Raw genomic sequence first — 27641 nt, forward strand, 5'->3', positions numbered from 1 at the left:
AATGTGGTTGTTTCTCTGCAGATGTGGATCAGGTAGGGTTGGTGATTTTTAGCATTATAGCATTGGTATCTTTTGTGATGGGAAGAAGACAATTCCAGGTTCTGCTTGTGTTCCTTTTTAGGGTACAGCATCTATGTGTTCAGTAGCAAAGATCAGTTTTCTGTGACCAACAGTTTGCATTTACCACTTAAAGATGCTCTTCGTTTTGGAGTCACTTTTTCTTTACTAACTATATTACTGTTGGAAAACGTTCTTTTCAGTGATGATGAGATCTGAAGTTCAGTACTGCAGACAGAGATTGCAGATTCATACAAATTAGAGATAAATGCATATTATATAAGCTCTCTTTCGAGCATAACACTTCCTTAGCTTAATGACAGTTTTATGAATATAACCAAGATCTAAATTGGGGCAGATTTGACTTGCTACATTTTTAAAATCTTCCTCCCCACGGTTGATGTTTGTTACTTTTATATGAACCATTGTGCTGAGAAGTGTGTTTTGTCATTTAAAGAGAAAATTTTTCCTCTAGTAAGTGGTAATCACTTATCTGGTACCTTTTCTAGTCCATTTTGATCCAGTTGTTTGATTCCTGAGTTGCCCTAGCATCAGACTAGTAACCATGTCAAATCTATTTAGAGATTCCAATCTAGAGAAACAGTTAGGAAAGACTAGGCAATTGTTAAAAAATTTAACTTTGTTTTATAATTACTTTGGATGCAACTCTCCAGTACTGAACTAATTATTTACTAATTTTAAACTGTTACTGTGACAGTTGCATTTTAGAGTAGAGACATGTAAAAACCTATTTAGATTTTTTTTTTTTCTTCAGCTGTTGACATAGCAGGAACTTTCATTAATTTTTACCTGTGGTGTAAAGTCAACCTTACAGTATTGGAGAGAAGAGCAAGGTAACCTTTTTTATGAACCACGGGACCTGTTATATCTCATACTGTACACAGAAGTGGATTTCTGTTCATAAGCAGCCAATTATTTCAGTCCTGTCTGCTGGCTGGCAGTAGGATTTTAGTGATGATATGCCAGAGAACTTGTGTTACTTGTCCAGGTTAGCAATTACAGCGTTATTTTTCCAGAACTCTCCTGTGGCAGAACACTTTGCTGTTCCTGTGAAGAAACACAGTTACCAATTACTCAAACAGTATTGCAACAATAGACAGCGTGTACTAGTGGTCTTAAGTGATTACTCTGGTATCACATGATTGCTATTATTCTTAATACCTCACCTGTGTGTTAAGCAACTGACATTTATGAGGCAGTGATCATGTTTCTGCCTTGAACGGAAAGAAGCCTGTCCTGGAAAGTTACAGTATCAGCTAGGATCCTGAAAAGTTTTTCCTGCATGTGTCTTCCACACTGTGTGACAACTATGCGGTTCAGTGCTAGAAGAGCCACTGTTAACTTTAGTTATGGTGATTTTTCTTTCGCCTTTTTTGTTTTTTTAATACTGTGGTATTCTTAAAATATATGTGAGCAAATTATATCATTAAACACATCTTAAAAGTGTAAACTTGAAGAATTCCTCTGATTTTGACACTGATTCAACATTCAAAGGAGGTAGAAAGCTATTTCTGTTCTTTTCAGAATTTGACTTTCAAAGAGCTTTCCCTTTCAGTCTAGTGAAGGTTCAAGAAGGGAAAGCTGATCAAGAAAGGGTTATGTGGTCACTTTGCAGTATCTTTTTAGTTAATCTTGGATGTAATAAAAGAGAGAGTTACTTGAAACTGTTGCAGATTGCTAAAGGTTTATCTTGATTTGTTGACTGTGTTACTCAAAATAAAGAAGTCTAAGACTGATCACTTCAAAATTTTCACTTTCAGATTCCTAAATTTCATCTTACATTGATTCTCCATATTGAATTTGTTAGGTGGCTGATTTAATGCATCTTAATTCAGTTTTTCCCCCCAGTATATGCAGAAGTGTTTTTTCAGGTTGGCATTTTATTAGTAATTGATGAACATTATTGACTTACAAGTTTCAAATCAGAGTTTTGTAGTTAAAACCTCAAATTATCTGCTAGGATGTTCTAGTCATAATAAGAGTTTACTGCAGAATTCTTGAATGAACCTATGGCAAAAAATGTAAGTAGTAAATACTGTGGGGATATTAAAGACCAGACTGTAGTACTTGAATGGTCTGCTGTTTTGATCAAGTGTTGCACAGGAAGAAAAATGACAGCTGCTTAAGCAATTTTTTATCTTCTTGCCTCTTCTTGCAATGCTGGCTGTAGAGTTTTGCCGTAAGGCAAAAATCATCTCTGAGTTGGGAAACGACTACTGTGATGTATTTCTCCAGAGGGTATGTGACCCAGAAATGTATCCAGAGCTGATGGCATTTTCTGAAAATGCTAAGTATTGGTAGCTTATCTTTAAAACTTTGTGTGGATTATTGTTGATTGGGCAAATTTGACAAAGGGCTGATACAATTTTGCTTGTCTGTCTTAGCTTAGTTTTGCTTCTAGTTAAAGAACGAAGTGTGCAAGTTTGTATGTTTTGTCTTTACAAGAAGAGTTGGGGAGGGCAAGAAACCTTATCTAAGAAGCCAAAGTAACAAAATAGCAGCATTAAGTACTTTCAGTCTAGACTACATAAAGCTAGGAACACAGAGTCATATTTGTATATTTTAAAAGTGTCCAAAAAGAGAGATGTTGAACATATGTACCAGGTTCTCTGCAAGTTGGGTTACAAGAAGTTATGACAAATGGGTGTAAAGCAAGATGCTGTTTGATAGTGTACAATCTGTTTAAATCACTCACAAATAATCATTTGATGAAAAATTAGTTTTCCATCAGAAAACAGTTTTTTCTCCTGAAATAGTGTTGTCAACATGTTCTTTCTGCCTCCTCATGGCTTGATTAGACCCTGGCTGTTTTTGCAAGGTGTAAGTGGCTTACTAAATATTTATTGACAATTGATTGCTAATACATGCTGGTACTGAACCATCCTCATGGATAAGTTCTTAATTTAAATACAGCAGATCAATAAATTTGCTTTCTCTGTTTTATATCTGAAGGTTAACACACTTCTGAGAGACATTAATGCATGAATAAAAAAAGGAGATGTCAGTGTGGCTTTGTATGTGATGAGAACATGATCTTCTAACTTAGACTATAAAGAGAATTCTTATGTTACTTTTTTTCTTTCATAACATCTTGCCATTCTTAAACTGTTTTGCATTTCTTTTTTCCTGTCTATAAACAGTATGTGTTATTTTAAGTTTGGAAATTAGTACTTTTATCATGAAAGCATGTTTTACTATAGACACGATTATAAGTGGTTACATTAGTGGTACTATAGAGATTGATTTGTCATATAAATTTTGATGTTGCAGAGTAATTCAGGATTACAGTCAGTAGCTTTCTCTTCAGAATAGCCTTATATACGTTCACTGCTCCATGTAGTCTTTTAGACATATAGAGCCAAACATATTGAAAGTGTGTGTCTCTAAAATAGGTCATAGTATTGCTATTCTGAAGCTACCTCAAGCAATTTTTCAGAACCTAAGATTATATTTACAATGTTGTCGCTTGCTTTTTCAATAGCAAAGATGACACTGTAGTTATTAACAAGCATGATAATAAAGTTCACTGGAGAAATGTAGGTGAGATAAGGAAACTTACTGTTCATGGAATTTACAGTAAGACTGTTAGTTATGTAAGACTTGGAATTTAATTTAGTAGGTTACTAGTATGAAGATTTTAATTTATCTGACTTAAGTAATTGATGTGTACTTGGAACTTGTATTAGGCAGGAAGGGAGATACCTTACTCTGAAAATAATTTTGAGGGAATAGATTTAAGATACGTGAAAGATACAGCATTAACGCTCAATAAGGAATAAGTAAAACTATTCATGTGCTTTTGACAAATTGTGCCATTTCTTCTGCATATGAGTGTTATCCAATGGTAAATCCTGAAGAAATTTGCTGTATGAAACCAAAAGCAAAAATATGAGGCTGTCTTCTCTACCCTCCCTTCCTTTCTCCCTTATATCTATTTATAAAATAGTTATATGCTTGCATCACTGACCACCTGCAGCATGAGCTCAGGTTCTATGTTACCACTTACAGCAAGAAAACACACCAGTGAGATGATTGCCTAGTTGGCTGTATCCAACTGAGATGGAGTAAGGACAGAACATAATGTACAGATGAATGCTTAACAGCATTTAGTCCCAAGAGTGTAGCAAATACTGGCTTTAGTGGAATTTGTAGTTTGTTTTGAAATAATGGCTAGATAATCTTGATGAAAAGGAATATAGAAGTTATTTTAAATGAAGACAACAAAACTTTGATTCACTGTTTTTGCAGATTACAGGTTGATATATAGTTGATAATGTAATATCAACTCCTTAGTTTTAATTTCAGTGTGTTGTGTAGAGAAATACTGCTCTCGAGGCTTAAAAAAATCTGAATACTTTCATACTTTATTTGCTAATATAATTTTACTACTGTACTGTGTCATATATTTTTAAAAATTTGTGTGAAATGTTTCTAACAGTATGAAAATGTGTCTAGTAGCAGTTATTTTTTAGTTAAAGTACTTTTAGTGTAGAATTGATAGACTTTCTTTACACTCCAAATCTGAATTCAATAATTGTTTACTGTTGAAGAAACACTTAACTATAAAAGTCCTTTTCTAGAAGGAAAAGGGCTTTATTAGTGCCTGCTGGTTTTCAGCTACTTGTAAAAGATCAGATGGATGTTAACTGCATTTTACTTATAAATTGAAGTGTAGTATGTGATGCAGTTGGTGCTTCTTGACTAGAAAATAATCTGTGTACTAATAAAGAATGACAACTTGTACATAGAAACATATCTAGCAGTGTGGAGTTTTTGACGTGACTATTCAACATTATTACTCCTTAGAGATCAAAAATTTCGTGACAAGCTAGGATTTTCTGTATGTTCACAATAATTCTTACTTAATCCTTTGCTTTGTGTTCCACTGTAGTGCCAAGTAGTTTTGTTTTCAGTGTCATTGTTGATCTGTCTGCAGCATCCCAGTACTCACTGGAAATAGCTGGGATTTTTGGTGATTATGTATTAGAGCAGATTGATTTAATAAAGTTATGAGATAAGATATAGGTATAATTCTACTTTTAAGATGTTGATTGTATGCACTATCATGTTTTAAAGTACTTTAATACTATCTTTAAAAGTCACAGCAGTAATATTAGAACTATTGACTGTGCTGTGAGGGTGACTTGGCCACTTATGTTCCCATAAACTTTTCAACCTAACTAGGCTGTTTTTGCATTAAATTAGAACTCACGTTTATTAATGAATTCTGGGTTTAGTTTCTTTGTACTGGGACCTTTTTTTTTTTTAAGATGATAGCAATGGATGTTCCCAGAGGAACTCAGCAAAATTAATGCATTCTTAATTTTGAAGATTAAGAAAGAGTAGAATTCGATTGGAACTTTAAAAAAATGAGCAAGTGTAGTGCAGTTTGTCAAAATAGCTATTTCATCTACAAGGAGTATGTTTTAACCAAACTTAAATGAATTATGCCCCTCTTGGAGTTATTGCTTCCTCAGTTAAATTAATATTTACAGCTCTTTGACAAGGTGGTGCTACTGCCATAATGATAAATGATTTACTAATGACACTTCAGACTTATATACATGATTGAATGTGTTTGAATGCTTTCAGTGTGTTGAACACTAAGGGTCTCTTTTCCTTTTTTTCTAGCGAGACCTCATGACTTCTTTGATGCACAAACACTGGATGCTATAAGACATCGAGCCATCTGCTTTAACCTCTCAGCACATATAGAAAGTTTAGGAAAAGGCCACAGTGTTGTATTTCATAGTACTGTAAGTATATATATTATGCGTTCTGTTTACCTATGTGTCTGAAAAATCTAATACTTCAGAAAGATTTCTTGTTTTCCTCTTACTGCTGTAAGTTAGTCAGAAATAAGTAATAGTGGGTATTTTACATTGTTGATTTATCTATTAGTAAATTAATTTCTAAAAGTAGTGTTAGTAGTTGTTCTAGCTCACAAATGGAATAGCTTGCAACATTTCCTGTTTGATACACTTGGGGAAATAGCTAACAGCAAGTATGTGTTGCAGAACATGGTTTTATCTTCCAAATAAGAATGCAATTCAGATAGCATTTTCATAGTCGTGAGTGATGGTGCTAATTTATACAAGGAATATTTTGAGGGTAATTGTGTAATTGAATATTTAAAGATGCTGGTCTGAAATGTGTGTTTATTCTTTTTTTTTAGTTTAAAATCCTCAATAAATGTATTGTCTCTCTTTTTTCTTGTCTTTTAATAAATGTATCACTGAAATGTCAATGAATTGATAGGAGGAAAGTACCAGGTGGGGAACTGGCCTTTAGTCCTGTTTCCATATCCTGTTTTGTTAATTTCAGTGTGTTTAGATAGGCTAGACATCAGTATTAATTTAGAAAAGTTCGAAGTGGGGAAAAAAGTATTGAATTGAGGTATAGGGGATCAGAAGTTTAAAAAAGCTATATAACCTCAGGTTTTCTTAACCAAATTGGGAGATACGGGCACGTAAAAGGTGAAGAAGAGAATTAAGAGATGGGACAAAATGAGAAGGAGGTGCTTGGTAGATTGTCAGACTAGTGCAAGATGAACAGTAGTCGAAGGAAGGAATGCTGACTGCTGTGTCTTCAGCTATGGCTTCACCTTAACACATGATTCAAACTATTGAACTGTCAGTCTCTTTCCATAAATAAAAGGTGATTTTTTGTATGCATGAAACTTACTTTGTCCTGTTCTACACCACTGATGATCGTTATATCTGTGGCCTGTATTACAAATTTTTCCCAAATGATTACTTCTGAACTTTATGTGCATTGAGCACCAGCTGCAAGTGGAGATTTGCAGGTGACTTAGCTGTTACTGTATTTAAATCTCATTCTAGTTTTTCTGGCCAACATGAATTTTACAGTGCTGTGAGAAAAGCAGATTCTCTTCCAATTCACATCTTGCTTTAATCTGAAAGGTTATCCAGACAGACTACTTGGTTGTGGAAGTTCATCTCTGGCTATTGGAATAATTCATAAGGAGATGGAATTAGAGGGAGGAATGCTCCAAGTTAATTCGAACTGCTTCGAATTAACTTGGAGGAAGTGGTGAAAATCCTTTTAACTTATCCGTGCATGCATCACTCGACATGGTAGGGGATTGATTAGATCTAAAATTGCTTAGACCTCAGTTGTGGGACAGGATATACCAGTGGAAGAATTGGTCAAAGATTCTAGCCCTATGCTGTGCTTTGCTACCCTGTTTTTAGTGTGCTGCTGCAGTTGTGTGGGCTTGTGCTGGGCATGAGCTATATTGATTGATGAGACGCAGTCTAAAATCTGCTTTAAAAGGAAAAGATAGAATAGAAGCAGTCTTATGGATGTACACTGTTACTGAGCTAATGGTCACCTCAGATGCAAACATATTTTGCATAACTTGTAAGCATTAGGACATTGAATTTGAATGGTGACTGGCTAAATAGCATAATATGGTTTGTGTAGTCCACCTTCAGGTGAAGAAAAAATGTGCAATTATCAAGGGCATTAATTTGAAAGAAAAATATTCAGGCAAAATTGTCTTGCTGTCTGAAAACTGACATAAATGATGTAGGGGTTTTTTTTAAATGCAGCATACAAATAATGTCAGCCCAATGCAGTATTTTGCAGGATGAATATCCTAGTGAAGAATTACTGATGTGAAGAATTTCTAAGCAGTCTCTGTAGATACCTTTCATGTCCTGTGAAAAGGCACTCATTTATATATATATTTTTTATATCTTTTTTTTTAACCCATCCTTTTCTTTGCAGATATGGAAAGCTGTAGAATGCAGTCATCAATAAAGCCTTTTTGAAGAAATGCTTTTGCTATTCAGAGTTGACCTTTGACTTCATTGTGAATTTTTTTTATTGGAGTCAAAATCTTGGTACTTTGATTCTCTGAATTGTCAGATGGAAAAAGTAAAGCATTTAAAGTAAACCTACAGAGAAGATACTATACTGATTAAAAAATGCAGCTTATAAGTTACGCTGTCTGCTGCCCCCCCCACCCTCCCCCTGCTAGAATTAATTATCTAAAATTTTTGAATACTAAATATTCTTCACTGCTTTTAGCTTTTTTCAGTTCAGTGCAGCGATGGCATGTATTGATACTAGTTAGATGTGTTTTGAATAAAACTTTGAAACACAGTGAAATGGATAAAGATGCATACCAATTTATAGGGTGAAATTTTTTTCTTTTTCCAGAAGGGGTCAGCAGAACTCCATTTCTGATTTGAGGCAACTTTGCACATTTCCTTCAGAGATAAATTCAAATTAAATTTCCCTTTTGTTTCTGGGACAGTACATGAAATTTAGAGACTATAGTAAGAGTTTTTTCAAATACAGCTTTATTGAGCATACATCTACTGGCTGAATTATATTTTTAAATGGAACACTTAAATGGACTTAAGTTCTTTACAAAACAATTTTAAGTCTTCAGAGCATCATTATTGCAGACATGCTAATTTCTTCCATTTCAGTTGTAACTTTTCTTGACTTGACTGTAAAGCTGATTACTAGTGTCAAAATAGCAAATTTTATCAAATTTTTTTTTTTAAGTTCTTGCAATTTTGCATTTATCTGCATCATAGCTGTGTTTCTTAGTCTAGCCTGTTTCAGATATGGTAAAATTTTCATTTTCAAAGTGGATATTTCTTACACCTTTTATAAAAACAACTTTAAATTTGAAAGTTTAAAAATATATGTGGGAAACAGCAGTGGCAGCTATAGATGCCAGATTTCTCCTGTCTCCTAGAAGAAAGCTAAGATACTACATTAATATTAAACAAAAATAAGCTTGTTCCATATATGGAGAGAGGATCTTTCATACCAGTCAAAACCAAGTGAATAGCTCAGATTTTGAGTATTGGTTATTTAGCAGGGACAGTATAAGCCAATGATATGGGGAAAAGTCTGCAGAATTCACATTGGATACAAGTATATCTCTCTGTGTGAAAGCATCCTAGCTATAACTTTCATAGCTTTCATGTGTTATATATGATTAGCCGCTCTTTTATGAAATTTTTTTTTTTCCTACTGCTAACAGTTAGTTTGTCCTATTAAACTTCTGTGTGTGTGTAAAAGCTGGTCAAGCCCTTAGTTTAGTACTGATTGGTTGAAGATGTTACTAGGGCTCTAGAATAAGAGAGTGGTACTTGCAGTGGTATAATTCAGGCAGTACTTGAATTGGCCTAAATTTCGTACCCAGAATCTCTTACGCATCGGTGTTTCATTTTTGAGTTTTTATAAATATCTCTTTTCAGTGTGGTGATGGTAAGACAGCAGAGTCCTAAACATTGTACTGCATATTCCTGAAAATGAGACATTGTTAATGTCAAGAGTTTGTCTGTACTTTTTTTTTCGTTGCAGAATGAAGGTGATGGTATTGGGTGGTTTTTACAGAGATATATGATGTTCTGGAATCAACATGTATTATACTGTAAATCCCCATAGAAGCAGTGCTGTTGATGATGTGATAGAGGGACAGCAACCCCAGCTTTAGTACTTAGTTGTAATATACATCTGTGACTTGTGTATTTTGTATGGTTTCCTAGTTCATACTTTTCAAGTTTTAGGATGAAGTGCAGTTTGTGGAGAACTTCTTCCTTCTAACTCGGGTGTAGCTAGTTTACTGTGTCCAAATGCTAACATTTTAAAATGTCACCTGTAAACTTTTCAATATGTGATATTCATGATGCATTACATGAGAGAACATACGTGTCTCATTAAAACTTGAAGGTTAATTTGAGAATGAACTGGACCATACAAGAAAATGTATGGTTTTGAATGGAAAAGTTGACTAGAACTGAGTTTTATTTGCCCTGTAAAGTGAACTTTGACTTATCTTTATTTGGTTCTAGGCTCAGGTGCTCAAGTCTACAGCAAAGAAACTGAGTTTGCAGAAGAAGCTGCTGGGTTCTGGGCAAAGGCTAAAACTTAAAGTTGGAAGGGCTTGGAGGAGTGCTTTCTAAATATTTCCCTTTTTTTTTTTTTTTTTTTTTTTTTTTAATAGATGAGGGTTTTAATTCCTGGTCCAAATTTTAGCAAAAGGATGTATCCTGTTGTGGGTATAGCTTGAGATGTATGACGAAAAGTCTTAGCAATGTTTCACATGCCTAAATTAAAGAGCCTTAAAATATTCTTTGACACGAGTCAATTAAACTTTGTCTAATTTGCAAAGATGCTAAAAAAAGGACTTTTACTGTTATTTAGCTACAGTATCCCACTATGAAGTCCTATTGCAGTTCTTGCAGGGAGCATTCCTTCAATTTATCTTGAATTGCCTGATATCAAAAGCAGATTTCCTCACTCTGCCTTCCAATCCCATTTCCAGATGAATTACGAATATATGTTAAATGAGGGGTCCTAAAACTGGTGCTAACTAATGGGAGCCTCCTCCTTTTGTAAGAACTATGCATTTATTGCTTCTCTAAGCTTAGGCCATTGGATGGCCTTTTCCATATCTCATGACAGATTGGTTTAAAGCATTGTAGTGTGAGACTTCTGTATTTTTTAGAAACTGTGTCTCAAACACTGTGATGGGTTGACCTTGGCTGGATGGCAGGTGCTGATGAAAGCCACTCTGTCACTCACCTCAGCTGGACAGGGGAGAGAAAATACAATGAAAGGATTGTGGGTTGAGATAAGGACAGGGAGAGATCACTTGCCAATCTCTGTCATGGACAAAACAGACTTGACTTGGGGAAATAAATTAAATAAATTCAGATCAGAGTAGGGTAATGAGAAATAAAACCAAATCTTAAAATGCCTTCCCCCCTACCCCTCTCTTCTTCCCAGGCTCAACTTCACTCCCAATTTCTCTACCTCCTCCCCCCTGAATAGTGCAGGGGGACAGGGAATGGGGCTTGTGGTCAGTTCATCACACATTGTTTCTGCCACTCCTTCCTCACACTCTTTCCCTGCTCCATGGGAGACAGTCCTCCATGAACTTCTTCAACATGGACCCTTCTCATGGGCTGCAGTTCTTCATGAACCTGTCCAGCATGGGTCCCTTCCACAGGCTGCAGTCCTTCAGGAATAGACTGCTCCAGCAGGGGTCCCCCACAGGTTACAAGTCCTGCCAGCAAACCTGCTCCAGCCGGGGCTCCTCTCTCTCCACAGGTCCTGCCAGGAGCCTGCTCCAGTGTGGGCTTCCCATGGGGTCACAGCCTTCTTTGGACACATCCACCTGCTCCAGAGTGGGATCTCTCCTTGGGCTGCAGGTGGATCTCTGCTCCACCGTTAATGTCCATGTGCTGCAGGGCACAGGTGCCTCACCATGGGCTGCCCCATGGGCTGCAGGAGAATCTCTGCTCCAGGGCCTGGAACACCTCCTCCCCCACCTTCTTCACTGCCCTTGGTGTCTGCAGGGTTGTTGCTCTCACATAGTCTCCTCTCTTTCTCTCTCTCTCTGGCTGCAGCTGCACAGGGTTTTTTTTCCCTGTCTTAAATATGTTACCACAGAGGCTCTATCACGGTCACTGATGGTCTCAGCCTTGGCCAGCAGTGGGTCTGTCCTAGAGACAGCTGGCATTGGCTCTGTCAGACACAAGGGAAGCTTCTGGCAGTTTCTCACAAAAGCCACCCCTGTAGCGCCCCCCCCACTATCAGAACTTTGCCATGCAAACCCCATATTCCAGTTCTCATCTAAAAGCATTTTGATACCTTCAAATATGTCAAATATATCTGTATTAATAATCCAGCTGTTAAATCCATGGACATTTCTCTCTGCATCACTTTTGTTTAGAAGGTCACTGCATAGTTGTAAAAATAAAACTTAAAAAAAAATTGTGAATTCCTTGAAATGTCATGACGAAGTTTAATTTACCATGATATTAATTTGTGGGAAATTGGTTTGGTTGATGCAGATCATGGACTTCAGTATTTAAGTTCCATATACTACATTTTAGTTTGGCCTTTTTCATAAGGATCACTTACCACCCTTCTTCTATCTCTGTGCTTTAAAGGTTCTCTAGTAAACTTTTTGGAGTTTACAGTCTCTGCGGTGACTGTGTATAGAATCTTTCAAAGATTTAATAAGCATTTTGTGATCAGAGGTGCAGATGGTAGGGGAATTGGTGTTTGAAGCAAATAGGAAAATCTGTATGAAGTATTGTGACGTAGTAAAGGAGAAGCTGTGGGTAAATAATAGAAGAGGAAGCAAATGGCTTTTCCCTGTTTTTCTGGATACTGTAAATTTTTGGGATACCTTTGAATGCTAATGTTAAAGAATATATTTGTACCTGCTTGAACAGATTTATTTTTTATACTTTCTGTGTGTGTATTTCTAACTTAATCTTGGCTAAAGATAGGAGTCTAGCTTTCCGGGTCCTGCACCTAAAAACTTCGTTTCTCCGTGAGAGTATCTTATGTGCTTGTCCTGGTTTCAGCCAGGATAGAGTTAACTTTCCTTGGGCTGAGAGGGAGCACAGCTGGAGGTCTGGGCCCAGTCGGTCATTGGAGTATTCCATATCATGTGATGTCATGCTCAGTATATGAAGGAGGCATGTGCTCTCTCATTTCCATTTTTCCAGTTGGCACAGTGGGGTCTTTGGTGTGGTCGGGATCGCTGCTGCGGGCAGGCTGTGTACCGGTCACCAGGTGGTGAGCAACTGCATTGTGTATTATCTATTTCGACGTACTATTGTTACTGTTGTTTTGTTACTATTACTAAACTGCTTTTTTTTTTTTTTAATTCAACCTAGGAATTCTCTTTTTCTTTTTTTTTTTTTTGTCCCTCCCCTATTTTGGGGGGGGGGGGGAATAAGTGACTGGCTGTGTGGTGATTGGCAACTGACTGAGTTCAAACCATGACAGTCTTTTCAACACCCAACTTGGGGCACAAGGTTTCAAGACAACAACAGATTGGGTCATAATGTCAATTGCTTGGGTCCTTAAGATTTTATCACCTCATTTGCTATACATAGTCCCCATGCTGCTGCTCACCACCCATGAGAGTTGGGTTAAGATTTTGGTTTTGCTGTACTATGTGATGCTGATCTATGACACGATACAGTCATTGATCCTGGGGCTACTTAATTGTGTTTGAGAATTTCAGGAATTTTAAATATCGTTGGAATGTTGACATTAACATCGTTGTCTTATTGCTAGGAGCCAGTCTGTTCCTGCATGTGGTTCAGGTTTTGTTCAGGGTTAAGCAACTATTTAAGAGTATCACCTGGAAATCTACCCCAAGGTTGGAGAATTATGAGTGGCTGGGGGTGTGGAGTAGCATGGACAAGTACCTAGAACAGTGGGCACTTCTGGTGTATTGGAACTTCACTCCCGAACAGGTGCAGAATCCTGAAGAAATAGTAAAATATTTGGGAAAAGTATGTTGTCACCCAGGTAATTCCAGAGAGGCACAGCTCACTGCAACATGCTGGGGCCTAGCCCACGCCTACTGAGTGCTATTAAACACTGCTTAGCACCCTCAAAAGGAAGAGAAGGGCTCTGGATCTGGTAACAGAATAACAGACACTGTAACCACTCCAAAGTCCACAACAGAAACTGCAGCCACTACAACCCCGAGGACAGGCACTGCAGCTGAACCAGCGAACCAACCCATGACGGTGTCAGGTGCTCCCATACATAAGAAGAAATACACAAGAAAATCCCCTCACAGTGTACAGGGTGATGACGAACCAGGCCCATCACGAGAACAGGAGGAGGAGGCAGAGCCAGTGATAGTCACCCGATCCTTATCCCTGAGTGAGTTGTGAGACATGTGAAAAGATTTCAGCCGCCATCCAGGTGAGCAACTCATTACCTGGCTGCTCCGGTGCTGGGATAGCGGGGCCGGTAGCGTGGAATTAGAGGGTAGGGAGGCGAGGCAGCTGGGATCCCTGTCTAGGGAAGGGGGCATCGACAAAGCCATTGGAAAGGACACACAAAATCTCAGTCTCCGGAGGCAACTCCTGTCAAGTGTGAGGGAGAGGTATCCCTTCAAGGAAGATTTTGTATGTCATCCAAGTAAGTGGACCACTATGGAAAGACGCATTCAATACCTGAGGGAGCTAGCTGTGCGGGAGATGGTTTACTATGACCCAGATAATGCACAGCTACCCACAGATCCAGATGAAGTCCAGTGAACCTGGCCCATGTGGCGGAAGTTTGTACGGAGCACACCATCATCATATGCCAGTGCATTAGCAGTAATGGACTGGAGAGACAAAGAGAGACCAAGAGTGGGTGAATTGGCTCACCGACTACGACAACATGAAGAAAGTCTCTCTTCCCCCCTCACTGTAGCTGTGGAGAAATTATCTCAAGAATTCCAGCAATTTAAAGAGGACATGTCCTACTCCTCACCTGCATGGACTAGGATCTCAGCTATTTGGAGCAGTCACTTCTCTAGTCAAGAGAACTGGTACACACCACGGGGGAACCTGTGACATTGTCTGCATGACCATGGAGAACACATGAAGAAATGGGATGGAAAACCTACCTACCTCCTAGAACAGTGGGTATGTGAGTTGGAAGGAAAACCAACTACAAAACAGAGTTCTTTCAGGAGAAATGCTGCTCCGGTTTACAGTAATCAGGTGCCTAAACAGAGCAGAAAGGTTGACTTTGCTCACAATCCTGTGAGAAGAACATATGATTTGTATTCACAAGAAGTGAGTGACCAAGATGAGACTGAAACCCATGCACACCACACTAACCCATTTGCTGTTAGCGGGTATTATGACCAACATTAGAGGGGCCCTGCCTCAAGCCAGGCGGAGGACAGGGACAATCAAGTTTATTGGTCTGTGTGGATTCGATGGCCTGGCACATCTGACCCCCAGCAGTAAAAAACTTTAGGGGACAGTGGTGCTCAATGCACCCTAATGCTGCTAAGTTTTAAAGAGGCAGAACCCATTTGTATTTCAGGAGTGACAGGGGAGTCTCAACAGTTGACTGTATCGGAGGCCAAGGCAAGCCTAACTGGAAAAGAGTGGGAAAAACACCCCATTGTGACTGGCCCAGAAGCTCCACGAATTCTTGGTATAGATTATCTCAGAAGAGGGTATTTTAAGGACCCAAAAGGGTATCGGTGGGCTTCTGGTGTAGCTGCCTTGGAAACAGAAGAAATTAAACAGCTGTCTGTGTTACCTGGTCTCTCAGAGGATCCTTCTGTTGTGGGACTGCTGATGGCCAAAGAACAATGGGTGCCAACTATCACTACAACAGTGCACTGACGGCAATATTGCACCAGTTGAGACTCTGTAATCCCTATCCATAAACTGATTCGTCAGCTAGAGAGCCAAGGAGTCATCAGCAAGACGCGCTCCCCTTTTAACAGCCCCATATGGCCAGTGAGAAAGTCTAATGGAGAGTGGAGATTGACAGTGGACTATCGTGGCCTGAATGAAGTCACGCCACTGCTGAGTGCTGCTGTGCCAGACATGCTAGAACTTCAGTATGAACTAGAGTTGAAGACAGCCAAGTGGTACCCCATGATTGATATTGCTAATGCATTTTTCTCCATCCCTCTGGCAGCAGAGTGCAGGCCACAGTTTGCTTTTACCTGGAGGGGTGTCGAATACACCTGGAATCGTCTGCCCCAGGGGTGGAAACACAGCCCCACCATTTGCCATGGACTGATCCAGACTGCACTGAAACAGGGTGAAGCCCCACAACACTTACAAATGACATCATTATATGGGGTAATACAGCAGAAGAAGTGTTTGAGAAAGGGGAGAAAATAGTCCAAATCCTTCGGAGAGCCAGTTTTGCCATAAAGCGTGGTAAGGTCAAGGGACCTGCACAAGAGATTCAGTTTTTAAGGAATAAAATGGCAAGATGGACGTCGTCAGATTCCAATGGAGGTGATTAATTAAATAACAGCTATGTCCCCACGGGCTAACAGAAAGGAAGCGCAAGCTTTCTTGGGTGTTGTGGGTTTCTGGAGACTGCACATTCCAAATTACAATCAGATTGTCAGCCCTCTCTATCAAGTGACCCAGAAAAAGAATGACTTTATATGGGGTCCAGAGCAACGACAAGCTTTTGAACAAATTAAACAGGAAATAGTCCATGCAGTAGTCCCCTTGGGCCAGTTCGGACAGGACAAGATATCAGAAATGTGCTCTACACTGCAGCTGGGGAGAATGGCCCTACCTGGAGTCTCTGGCAGAGGGCACCAGGGGAGACTCAGGGTTGACCCCTGAGGTTTTGGAGTCAGGGATAAAGAGGATCTGAGGCCCACTATACTCCAACTGAAAAGGAGATATTGGAGCATATGAAGGGGTCTGAGCTGCTTCAGAGGTGGTTGGGACTGAAGCACAGCTCCTTCTGGCTCCTCGACTGCCAGTGCTGGGCTGGGTGTTCAAAGGGAGTGTCCCCTCTGCACACCATGCAGCTGATGCCACGTGGAGTAAATGGGTCGCATTAATCACACAACGGGCTTGAATAGGGAGCTCCAGCTGTCCAGGAATACTGGAAGTGATTACAAATTGGCCAGAAGGCAAAGATTTTGGAATGGTGCCAGAGGAAGAGGTGACACGGGCTGAAGAGGCCCCACCATATAATAAACTACTGGATAATGAGAAGCGATGTGCCCTGTTTACTGACGGGTCCTGTCGCATTGTGGGGAAACAGCGAAGCCCCACACAACAGGTTGCTGAAGCTGCTGAAGGAGAAGGTGAATCGAGTCAGTTTGCAGAGGTGAAAGCCATCCAGCTGGCCTTGAATATCGCTGAGTGGGAAAAGTGGCCAGTGCTCTGTCTCTATACTGACTCATGGATGGTGGCAAATGCGCTGTGGGGGTGGTTACAGCAATGGAAATGGAGCAACTGGCAGCGCAGAGGCAAACCCGTCTGGGCTGCTGAATTATGGCAAGATATTGCTGCTCGGGTAGAGAATCTGGTTGTGAATGTACGTAGACACTCATGTACCCAAGAGCCGGGCCACTGAAGAACATCAGAACAACCCAACAGGCAGATCAAGCTGCTAAGATTGAGGTGGCTCAAGTAGATCTGGACTGGCAACATAAGGGTGAACAATTTATGACTCGCTGGGCCCATGACTCCTCAGGCCGTCAGGGAAGAGATGCAACATATAGATGGGCTTGTGACCGAGGTGTGGACTTAACCATGGCTGCTATTGGACAGGTAATCCATGAATGTGAGACATGTGCTACGATCAAGCAAACCAAACGGTTAAAGCCCATTTGGTATGGAGGATGATGGTTAAAATATAAATATGGGGAGGCCTAGCAGGTTGATTATGTCACGCTCCCACAAACTTGGCATGGGAAACACTGTGCTTACAATGGTGGAAGCAGCCACCGGATGGGTGGAAACTTATGCCATGCCCAATGCCACTGCCTGGAACACCAGTTTAGGCCTTGAGAAGAAAGTCTTATGGTAGCATGGCACACCAGAAAGGATTGAGTCAGATAATGGGACACATTTCCAAAACAACCTCATAGACACTTGGGCCAAAGAACATGGTATTGAGTGGATATATCACATTCCCTACCATGCACCAGCCTCTGGGAAAATTGAGCGATACAATGGGTTGCTAAAAACTACACTGAGAGCAATGGGTGGTGGAACTGTCAAACACTGGGACATGCATTTAGCAAAAGCTACCTGGTCAGTCAATACCAGAGGATCTGCCAAGCAAGCTGGCCCTGCTCAGTCAAACCTCCTACATACTGTAGATGGGGATAAAGTCCCCGTAGTGTGCATTAAAAATATGCTGGGGAAGACAGTCTGGGTTACTCCTGCTTTGGGTAAAGGTCAACCCATGCCTGGGATTACTTTTGCCCAAGGACCTGGGTGCACTTGGTGGGTAATGCAGAAGGATGGAGAAGTCTGATGTGTGCCTCAAGGGTGTTTGATTTTCGGTGAAAATAGCCAGTGAATTGAACTGTCAAATAAGCCTGTTATTGTAATTGGTGCCCTGCAACATCCTCCTGCCACATTCAAAGCCTCCTGCTCCACCAACTGAGCCAACTCCACCTCATTCCTCGAGCCTTAAAGACTCATGACAGATGGAACCCAAAGTTATGGACTAAACAAACTCAGTAGACATTTTGGAAGGATGGTCCATAGACTAAGGGAATGATATCTGTGAGACCTGGGAAAGGGGTGGTGATTCCTTAGAATGCATTTGGAACCTGAGCATGAAGTCAATGGTATGGAATAAGGGTGGAGACTGCCCTGGTTTTGGCCAGAGTAGAGTCAACTTTCCTAGGGCTGAGAGGGAGCACAGCTGGAGGGCCAGGCCCAGATCGGTCATTGGAGTATTCCATATCATGTGATGTCATGCTCAGTGTATAAAGGAGACACGTGCTCTCTCATTTCTGTTTTTCCGGTCAGCGCAGCAGGATCTTTGGTGCGGTTGGGATCGCTGCTTGGGGTGGGCTGCGTACCAGTCACCAGGCGATGAGCAACTGGATTGTGTATTACTCATTTGGACTTACTGTTGTTACTGTTGTTTTGTTACTATTACTAAACTTGGGGGGGGGGGGGTATTTAACCTATGAATTTTCTTTTTTTTTGGTCCATCCCCTATTTCACTGGGGTGGGGGGGGGCAGGCAGAAGGTAAGTGACTGGCTGCGTGGTGATTGGCTACTGGCCAAGTTCAAACCATGACAGTGCTGGTCTACTGTGAGCTAGTATGAGAAAGGAGTTCTCACTTCTTGCCTGGGATCTTACCAGTGGAGTACATACGCTAATTTAAACTCCATCAATTGTTGACAGGTCTTTGACATGTTATTTGATTTGTCATTCATATAACAATAGTATCAAGTGCATTCTCTACAGGGTTAAGGGTCCCTGTTATGTATGCATTAAACAATCTCTGTAAGCTTCTGAGTTCTTCCAAGTAGCCTTTGTCGTTCCATCATTCAGTGCTTGGTTTAGGTATTGAAAAGGAATGAGTAAAGTTTACCTAGGAAGTTATACAATGTGATGTGTCCCGATGTCAAAGCATTTGTAAGAGAAGATTTTATTTTTATGTCACATTATAATTAAACTATAAGCTGCATCATTTTCTCACATCTTTTAGATGTCTTGTGGAACAACATGAGCATATTTGTAGAGGAATGTATATTCTTCAAAGCTTTTGGAGTAGTTGCTTAAAAATTTGAACTATTTTAAAAGAAAGAAGATTACTTACAGGATGGGTTTTTTTTTTTTTTTCAGGGACCACTCAGTAGATAAATGTTAAAGAAAAATATTAAACCTTGTCAAGAATGATTTGAGTAGTGACATGTACATTCTAACTATATATAGAATTAATAAAACTTTCAAAGAGTAAAACAGTTGGCCTTTTATGAATGTCTAGTTGAACATGAAGAACAACAGTTTTTGAGCAAAAAGATCTGCAGATTTGATTTTAATTATGATTTATGTAATTATTGTTAGGTAATAGCTAAAAGAAAAGAAGATTCTGGGAAAATAAAACTCTTGCTTCATTGGACACCAGAGGACATGTGAGTATATTGCTAGTGATATGATATAGGTTTTAAATTGGGAAGGATTTACAGTGGGGTAAATGAACTGTCTGTCACTATGTCATGCCTTTGAATATTTAAATAAAAATGTTTTTAAAAATTTTAAAATTTAAAAAATGTTTTAAAAAAATTAGAAGTTTAAAAAATAATAAACAATGCTTTAGTTGGTTTTTACTTTAGCTTTCCAGTCTTTAGACTCTGATACCTGTTCAGGTAAATTTGAAGCTGTATTTTTGATGCATTTTGTCACTATGGGTATTAATTACAAGGTTCTCTAATTATTGAATGGGGAGTTCAGGTTGGTTTTGCCAGCCATAAACATAGGGAAATTTATCACTGAGGTAACTGTTCTACCCACTGATTTATCATGATCCTAAAATACTTCTAGGTACTGAAAAATGTACAATCATCAGTGTAACAGTAGAACTACAAGAATCTTTGCCTAGGTGCCGCAATTTAACAGCATAATAACCACAGTTGGCTCTTTAAGGTATCCATCTCATATTGCTGCTTCTTTGGATTCTCCCACTGAAGCCTGGAATACTCTTCTGGCATGTTTGGCTGCTTTTTTCTCTTGGTTTTTCAAAGTGCTGCCTTGTTCCAAATGAGGAGGCTTGTGTGTAATGCAGAACGAAGGTACTGCCTTGGGTAGGCTTGGGACATGTGAAGTAGCAAGTGTGCTTTAGAAATAATTTATCTACTTTGATCTCTTTCTTCTGACACAAAGTAATTTATATGTAAATATTTTGATCTTAATTGTCTGAAAAAGTAGAATAAATGTTTAGTTTCCACTAGGCTGTAGGAGAGCAGTAGGCAGAGTAGTTTTAGGAGCTGTTTGCTCTGTTTTCTGCAAGTTTTGAGGTGATTACATTTCTTTTTAAAGGTAAGAATAATTGTAATAGAATTTATTTCTTGGATCCATGCTCCTGCATACTGATTCCTGGATCCATACTCCTGCATACAGATGAAGTTATTGGGACATTTAGTTCACATTAAGATGGAAGTTACTGAGACATATAGTTCTCACTAAGATGAATAGCTGCATAATAAGGTAGGACATGCAGGTTTAGAGGTTCTTTCTTAAAAGGAACTTTGGTTTTACCAGGAAGATATCTCTAAATTGCTAGAATTCATTAGGTAAGGATGTCTTAAGTTCAGATGAAATAGTCATAGTTCATGCAATTAACTTTTAAAACAAGGGGATCTCTTAAATTTGGTGCTACTTTTAAGTGGTTGAGTGGGATGGTAATGCGTAACAGAAATTAGCGTAACAGAAATTTAGCTTTGCTTTGGTGAAGTGGTTTAAATTACTCAGTTTTGTAGTGTCCTAAATGAGTCATGTGCAGTAGTGTGAATTTGGCAGTGTGAATCTTTTATAACTTTTCTTTGCAGAGGACTAGGGTTGCTGATAAGTTATCTGCAGCAATGTTTGGCATTTTGGTGCAATTTTAAAGTGTGTGTAGCTTTTGCTGCTCATTGCTGCACTTGTAGACTGCAAGTTTCATTTCAGCTTGGGAGAGAGTAGCCAAAAAAACTACACCTTTTACTAGAACATTTTACTTCCTTTTGGGACAGCTGGTAATACTACATGTAACAGCATTCTGAAATTATTCATATTGAAATATTACAGATAAAGACAGTTAATTGCATTGTAAGAGAAAAAGCATTAAAAAAGTATATAGCACTCTGGGAACATGAAAAGTAAATTAAAAAATCAGTACTTTTTTGCTAATACAGAGTCAAATGAGTGTTTTGTTCATGCGGATGAATACAATATTAGAATCTCTGCATTGGAGAAGACAATTATTCGATAATGTTAAGACATCCCTGATAGAATGTAGATTTGGTTGGTCAGGTCAAAGAAATAATGTGTTTTACATTGATATTTCTTGCATCTTGGTTGGGTTAGGTAAAGGGTATATTTCCTGTGCTGAATGATGTAGTGTTGAAGTATTGAGTATTCGGTAGATTCAATTTCATCTTGATTATTACAGTTAAGAACAGCGAATGCAAGGTGTCATGGCTCATGTCATCCATCTGTCTTACACAGTGAATGTACTCACACTTTAGAAAAGTTGAACGCAGTCATGATGATTACTTTCTGTTGTGCTAAGCTGTTCATCAGCCTTTCAGATGGAGCTAGTAATAACCATCTAACTTTTTCTACTCTGAGTCATCTTGAGAAGCTGTTAAACTGCTTCAGGTTATCTGTACATTAAGTATTTTTCCAGGAAAAGTAAATACTAATCTTTAACCCATTTTCTATACAAGAGGGATATAACTTTAAAATTATTTTTTTTAGAGCAGGAGTTTATTCTTTGTGCTAGTACTTTTAGCTTACTGAGTTGTCTTTATGTTTCAAATAGTCTTTGCATGTGAAAAAATTTCTTATTTGCTGTTTGTATCGTTTTGCATCTTCAGCATATAGCTTCTACTAAAATTGTTTTCCAAATGTTGCTTGTCAAAAAAATTATTTTGGCTTTAAAAAAAAAAAAAAGCCTTATGTTTTTCTCACCTTTCATGATCCGTATCAAACCTTAGTAGATATACAGATTGCATACTGGGTGGGTTCTTCCCTCCACCCCCCCCCCCCCCCCCCCCCCTTTTTTTTTCTGTTTTTTTTTTTCTTCCACCTTCATCTGAAAAGGGAGAAATATCATTGGACAAACTCTTTTTCCTACTAGGATAGAAGTTCTGTTGTTTCATTTCATTTTTTGGATAGCTTACCCAAAAAATTGAATTTGAGTTACAGCTAACTTTGGAAAAATAGAGTTTCAGTTTAATAATTTGTAAAAGTCTGCAATTGTATATAGCTTTGGTCAGAGAAAGGACTGTTTCATTTAGATAGTGTTAAATGTTGGGTTTCAGTTTGAAACTTGTTTCAAAATGTTAGAATTCTTAATTACAAATTTAAACTCTTCCCCAACCTGAAATTAACTTTTGGCTCCTAGGTCATGTAAAAAAACCCAAAAAAAACCAAACAAACAAAAAAAAAAACACCCAGACTTTATGTGGTCTGAAAATAATCTTAGGGGGTGCTTGGATTAGTTTTTTGGGGGAGGGGGCAGGTTGTCCTTTTTGTTTTGTTTTTTCCCCACAGTAGTAGAAGTAAACTAGGTCGCTTGTATGTTCTGCACAGCCTTGGTCAATGCTAACTTTTGGAAGGAGGTAGGAAAGCATGTTTTCAGTAAGACACTGGTGACCTCTGCAAGTCCAGTGCCTCTCTTAATAATGTGTTACTTGAAAACCTCATCAGGCCCTTAAAAACCCGATGTGCTTTCAGTAATAGAAGCAAAAATTCAATAAGCCACTCTGAAGTAGGTGTGTTTCGTTTCAGGGAATTAAAGCACAAAATACAGATCAATTGTGTATGTTATCTCCAGCGCTCTTCCCCAAGTTTCACTGCAAGTGGCACTGAAGCAACAATTCCCTTTAATGTGTAAAGACATTTTATTCCATCTCACAACAAGAACTGTTACATAGCCAAAACATTTTGTGGTGATTGCCTGTATTTCCTCAGAAGATAATCAAACAATTAACTTCAGCAGAGTTGGAGCATTTTGACATTGAAATGTTTGAACTCGGAACAAGCAAATTCGTGTAACGAAGCTCAGTGCCTGCAGTCGATATTTTGGCCTTTACTTACTTTTTTCACAGCATCAAAGAGTTTGATGCCCAGTAAAATAACGTCTTTTCAAAGACCTGTTTTTTTTCCTGCTATCCATTTTCACTTTAACTTGTTAAAATGGAGAATGTGGTGCCATTATCATTGTGTGTTTGGTTTAGTAGTATTCGAGAATAATCTAAATTCTGTTTAGTATATTTTACTCTGAGAACTTGAGAAACGTTGAAGTATAATGTGTAAAGACTGGCTGCCTTTTTCTCGCTCCAGTGAAGATGCTTTTTAACCAGTGAAATGTGCAGATTACTTTAAAAAACTTCATATGTACTAGTTTACCGCATAATTTTATGGTAAGAAAAACAGTTGATCTTTTTTGAATATTTTTATTTTATTTATTTATTCATAGTCTGCCTGATGTGTGGGTAAATGAAAGTGAGCGACATCAGTTAAAAACTAAAGTAGTTCATTTATCAAAACTACCAAAAGATACTGCCTTGCTTCTGGACCCAAACATATACAGGTAACGTCCTAATTTTGAAACTTTCTTCACTTAAATATAGCCTTAAGCCTCACTTAACTTTTTGACGTTGGAAAATCAGCATTGCTAATGCATTATACACCAGACCAGGGAGCCTCGATCCTGTCAGCGTCCAGGAGTTAAGTTCTGAGGTCTTAAGTTGTTTCAGAATTACTTAACTTCTTGAACTGAACTCTAGTTACTGAGAAACGGGGAATGTGTGTATTTACCAAGTGTATTTTACTTTTTTGTGCTTGGTGTACAGAAATTCTAGTAAAGGAGGTACATACAGTGGAATCCTGAAAGATCACTTCTGTTAAGATCACATACTGGTTTGTATACCAATTTTTTTAAAGTCCAAATTTATCTTTACATATTTTATATTCAACTGTAATACATGCAGTATTACCTTGAAATCTGTACTTGTATACAAGTACTGTTATTTTTTAATACGAGATTCTTTAGAGGGGGACAGAAGGGGGAAGGTACATGTTACTTGTCTCTAAACTGCATTCACATTTGTGTTTTTAGGACTTCAGATTGGCTTCTAATCCATCTTGTTCTAATAATTTCCTGGGTTTTTTTGTTTCCCCCCCCTCTTTATTAGTGTGCTCACATAATTGTCAGTACCCACAGTTCTGTGTGTGTACAGTTTTTAAAGGTAATCTGAAACGCTTAGTTCATTCTTAAGTTTTTGAATGTCCAAAGATACATATTTATGGGCTTATATTAAAAATTCATGAAAATGGGTCAGAAAAAATAATTTTTCTGCCATAACAGAAGTTCAGTATTCCTATGTTTTTTCGTTAACATCCAGTGACCTGGTGTCTAAAGGAGTAACTAGAGCGCTAATCTGAGGTCTTGATATGGCAATAAGCCTTTCAGTTCACCTTTAATATTCAGTGTATTTCACTAATCAAATTAATGAAAACTTGGTTTACAATGTGAAAATAAATCATCATACTATATTTGCTATCTTTGTAAATATAAGTATTTAAAATACTTACTTTAGTATATGAATTACTGATGTTAACAGTAAATCATAAAAATGTTATGAGGAAATTGGACTGTGTGTTTTAAAACTGCTTAACACAGTGACTCTTTTATAATCTAATTTAGGTGTTAATCATCTTTATACTGATTACCTTTGCAGAACTTGATAGATTAGTTTGATTTGAAAAGGAAAAAGTAACCTTTTAAAATAAAAATGTAATGATCTTTGGTATTAAGTCCTTGGAGAAAAATGAACAACCCTTTCTACCTCCCCAAATAAAATTAAAGTCCCCTTGCATAATGTTGTACTAGATTTTAAGCCGTATAGATTAGTGTGTGATTAAAAAGAGTTTTGGGACCAACTGTGGGAGATCAAAGAAATAAAGTTGAAGACCAAAAGTTTGCAAGGGAAAACAGTGGTTAAGGAAATTCAGTGACAGCTATTAATGTCCTGCTAAAATGATGACTCCAGTAGAAAGTTTGAAATACTTATCTGAAATGTACGCTAATGTGGGATTATTTAAAATGGCTTTCAGTTTTAGTCAAATTAAATTAAAGTAGATTTTATATACTTATAATTTCATAGTATACTCTAGCTGACTCAAATTTACATCTCAAGGTCTTTATGTAAAACTGTACTATCTTCTTTTACAGAACAATGCCCCAGAAGAGGTTGAAGAGGTAAAAACCAAGCAAGTGGGGACACCTGCAGTCTTAGTCACTGACAATGGATTTAGAAATAAAGTTGCACATTAGTCAAATCCCATCCTTTTTTTTTTTTTTCTTAGATAAATATTTATGCTTAGTGTAAACATTCTGTGAATGAAGTTGATGCTTCCGTGGAATATATTAATATATTACTGTATATCCACATTTTCATGGAATGGTACAGTGGGAGACTGAGCAAACACTCTTCTGGCAACTTAGTGGAACAACTAAAAGGCTTTGCATGCTTGCTTCTTTAAGCTGCTTTTTTCTTTAGTGAATACAGTAGTTTATATTTGATGAAAAGAAAAAGTAACCATCACCATTTACTCACAATTCCCAGGAGAACTGTTAACAAGCTATTAGGCTTCTTGTCAATGTTAACCAAATATAACACATGCCAGACAATAAAACAGCTACCAAGGGATTATCCTGTTGCCCTTTGAATATGGTGGATAGTAATCATTCGTCATTTGTAATCTCGTGTCCCTTTTGCAGATCCCTAAAATATGTTGAGTTATAATGTTTAAACAAATGTTGATGGAATGCTTGTCTTTTCCACTCAACTATGAATACATATAGTACGGTTTAAAGATGTTAAGAGTGTTGCAGTATGTCTGACCCTTTTCAGGAGTAGTATAGTATGTTAATGAGATCTGCTTTTATGTGATCTGTATCAATGGATGGTTTTTGAAAAACCTCTACTTAAACAGTTAGTGTTATTGGTGTTTTGTTTTACTTTTTTTACCCTTTAGAATCCCCCTTCACTTGTAAAGTATACTTTTTTTATTTGCCCTAATGTTTTCTAGATGTAAAGAAAATGGTATTTTTTAAAAAAAATAATCTAGAAAATCAATCCTTTATGCACCAAAGTTGGCTTTGAAAAGGAAAGTAAAATCATTTTCTTGCTTAATAAGCAAGAAGCCATGGATTTTTTTAACTGACAAATAGAGATGTGTCTAACCTGTTAGTCTTTGTATGGAGACAAAAATGTTGCATATAGATAATAGGACATTGCTTGTAAATATTTCAGCAGATTTGTAATATATTTTTATATTATGAAATGTACTGTAGATGTTTTTCTAGAGGCATGAAAGTTAAAAATGTATATATTACGGTAGAAATAATATTGAAGGATATTGTAATTCACTAGTGCTGCCAGAAGAATTGTTTAAAAAAAGCACCTTCCTTAACAATAAAAAAAACCCTTCTTTTACATACCTAAGGGACTATATACTACTGTTAATATCTGTTGTAAGAACAAAAATACATTGAACATCCTTCCCAGAAATCTTAGAGGGATGAATAGTACCCATAATTAATTCATGGCACTCCTTTCTAATAGTGAACATGAAATTAGTTTTTTCCTTACTGTTGGAAGGAACTAATATGTAAAATTTGTATGGATATATGCAGTCAAACTGCAGAGTTAGTCCTCCTTATTGAGGAGGAATTTACTACAGTGAAACTAATAACCAGCAGTTTTTACACTAAAATTTTATTAAATAGAATAAAACTTAATGTAACCCTTTGGTTGCAGAAGTAAGCATATCCTAATATAATACAAATGCATTCTGCATTGGTACTGACACGAGAGTCTTGTTTAGCTCCAATGGGTTAAAAATGTTACTTATATACACAAAAAAAAAATCTTATCAAACAAAATGAAGTGCAGATTAAAAGCACCACTAATATAAGATGTTCTGGAATGGTTGTTTAATAAGGGTATTATTCATAAAATCTGTAGTGATGTGACTTTATTTTTGAACAAAATGCAGTGTTTCGGTTTTTTTTGCTTGAGCACTTCACCTACTGCTTTTTCTGTACCTATAAAGTAATCCGTAATCTTTGTTTCTTTTTTGAATTTGTTATAAAATTGCCAAATAGAAGTGTTTCAGATATAGTTTGTATTTGTATTTTTTTAATTTTATGGCTTCATGAGTTTCTTGTAAGTCATTTATAATTGACAGATGATTGTAGACCTTGCCTGAGTATTTTTTCTAATAAAACAAAGCAAACAAACCTCATTAGCTTCAAAATTGTAAGATTTCAATGAAGTTTTCAAAGATAAATATAAAAATGACACTATCTCTTTATTTCCTCTGTAAGTAATAACACGCATACCTTTACAAAATGGGGAATTCATGGATTTACATCATGTATTGTTCATGTAAACTTTCTTTTCTTGGGTTTGAAATACGTATTATCTGATGTTCTCATGGTACAGTGACTGCCTTGGAAGGAAAAACAGTTTAAATTAAAAACATCTGTGAACAAATGGATACATTGGAAT

General features: G+C 37.7%; 1 protein-coding gene across 4 annotated transcripts in view; it reads left to right on the forward strand.

The window, feature by feature from the left end:
• Positions 1–27375, forward strand: part of AEBP2 (AE binding protein 2) — a 59650-nt gene extending 32275 nt beyond the window's left edge. The window contains exons 5-9 of one of the 4 annotated variants that reach the window (XM_074826338.1): positions 5710–5834; positions 19423–19490; positions 23540–23653; positions 23916–23982; positions 25298–27375. In XM_074826338.1, the coding sequence (XP_074682439.1) occupies positions 5710–5834; positions 19423–19490; positions 23540–23653; positions 23916–23970 (362 nt within the window). In that variant the 3' untranslated portion in view covers positions 23971–23982; positions 25298–27375. Of the gene's footprint in view, positions 1–5709; positions 5835–7830; positions 8000–19422; positions 19491–23539; positions 23654–23915; positions 23983–25297 lie in introns of those variants that run through there. The other 3 variants (XM_074826339.1, XM_074826340.1, XM_074826342.1) reach the window with 3 other exon arrangements.
• The last annotated feature ends 266 nt before the right edge of the window (positions 27376–27641 follow it).

This window comes from Strix aluco, chromosome 5 (assembly GCF_031877795.1).
Source record: "Strix aluco isolate bStrAlu1 chromosome 5, bStrAlu1.hap1, whole genome shotgun sequence".
Lineage (NCBI taxonomy): Eukaryota > Metazoa > Chordata > Aves > Strigiformes > Strigidae > Strix > Strix aluco.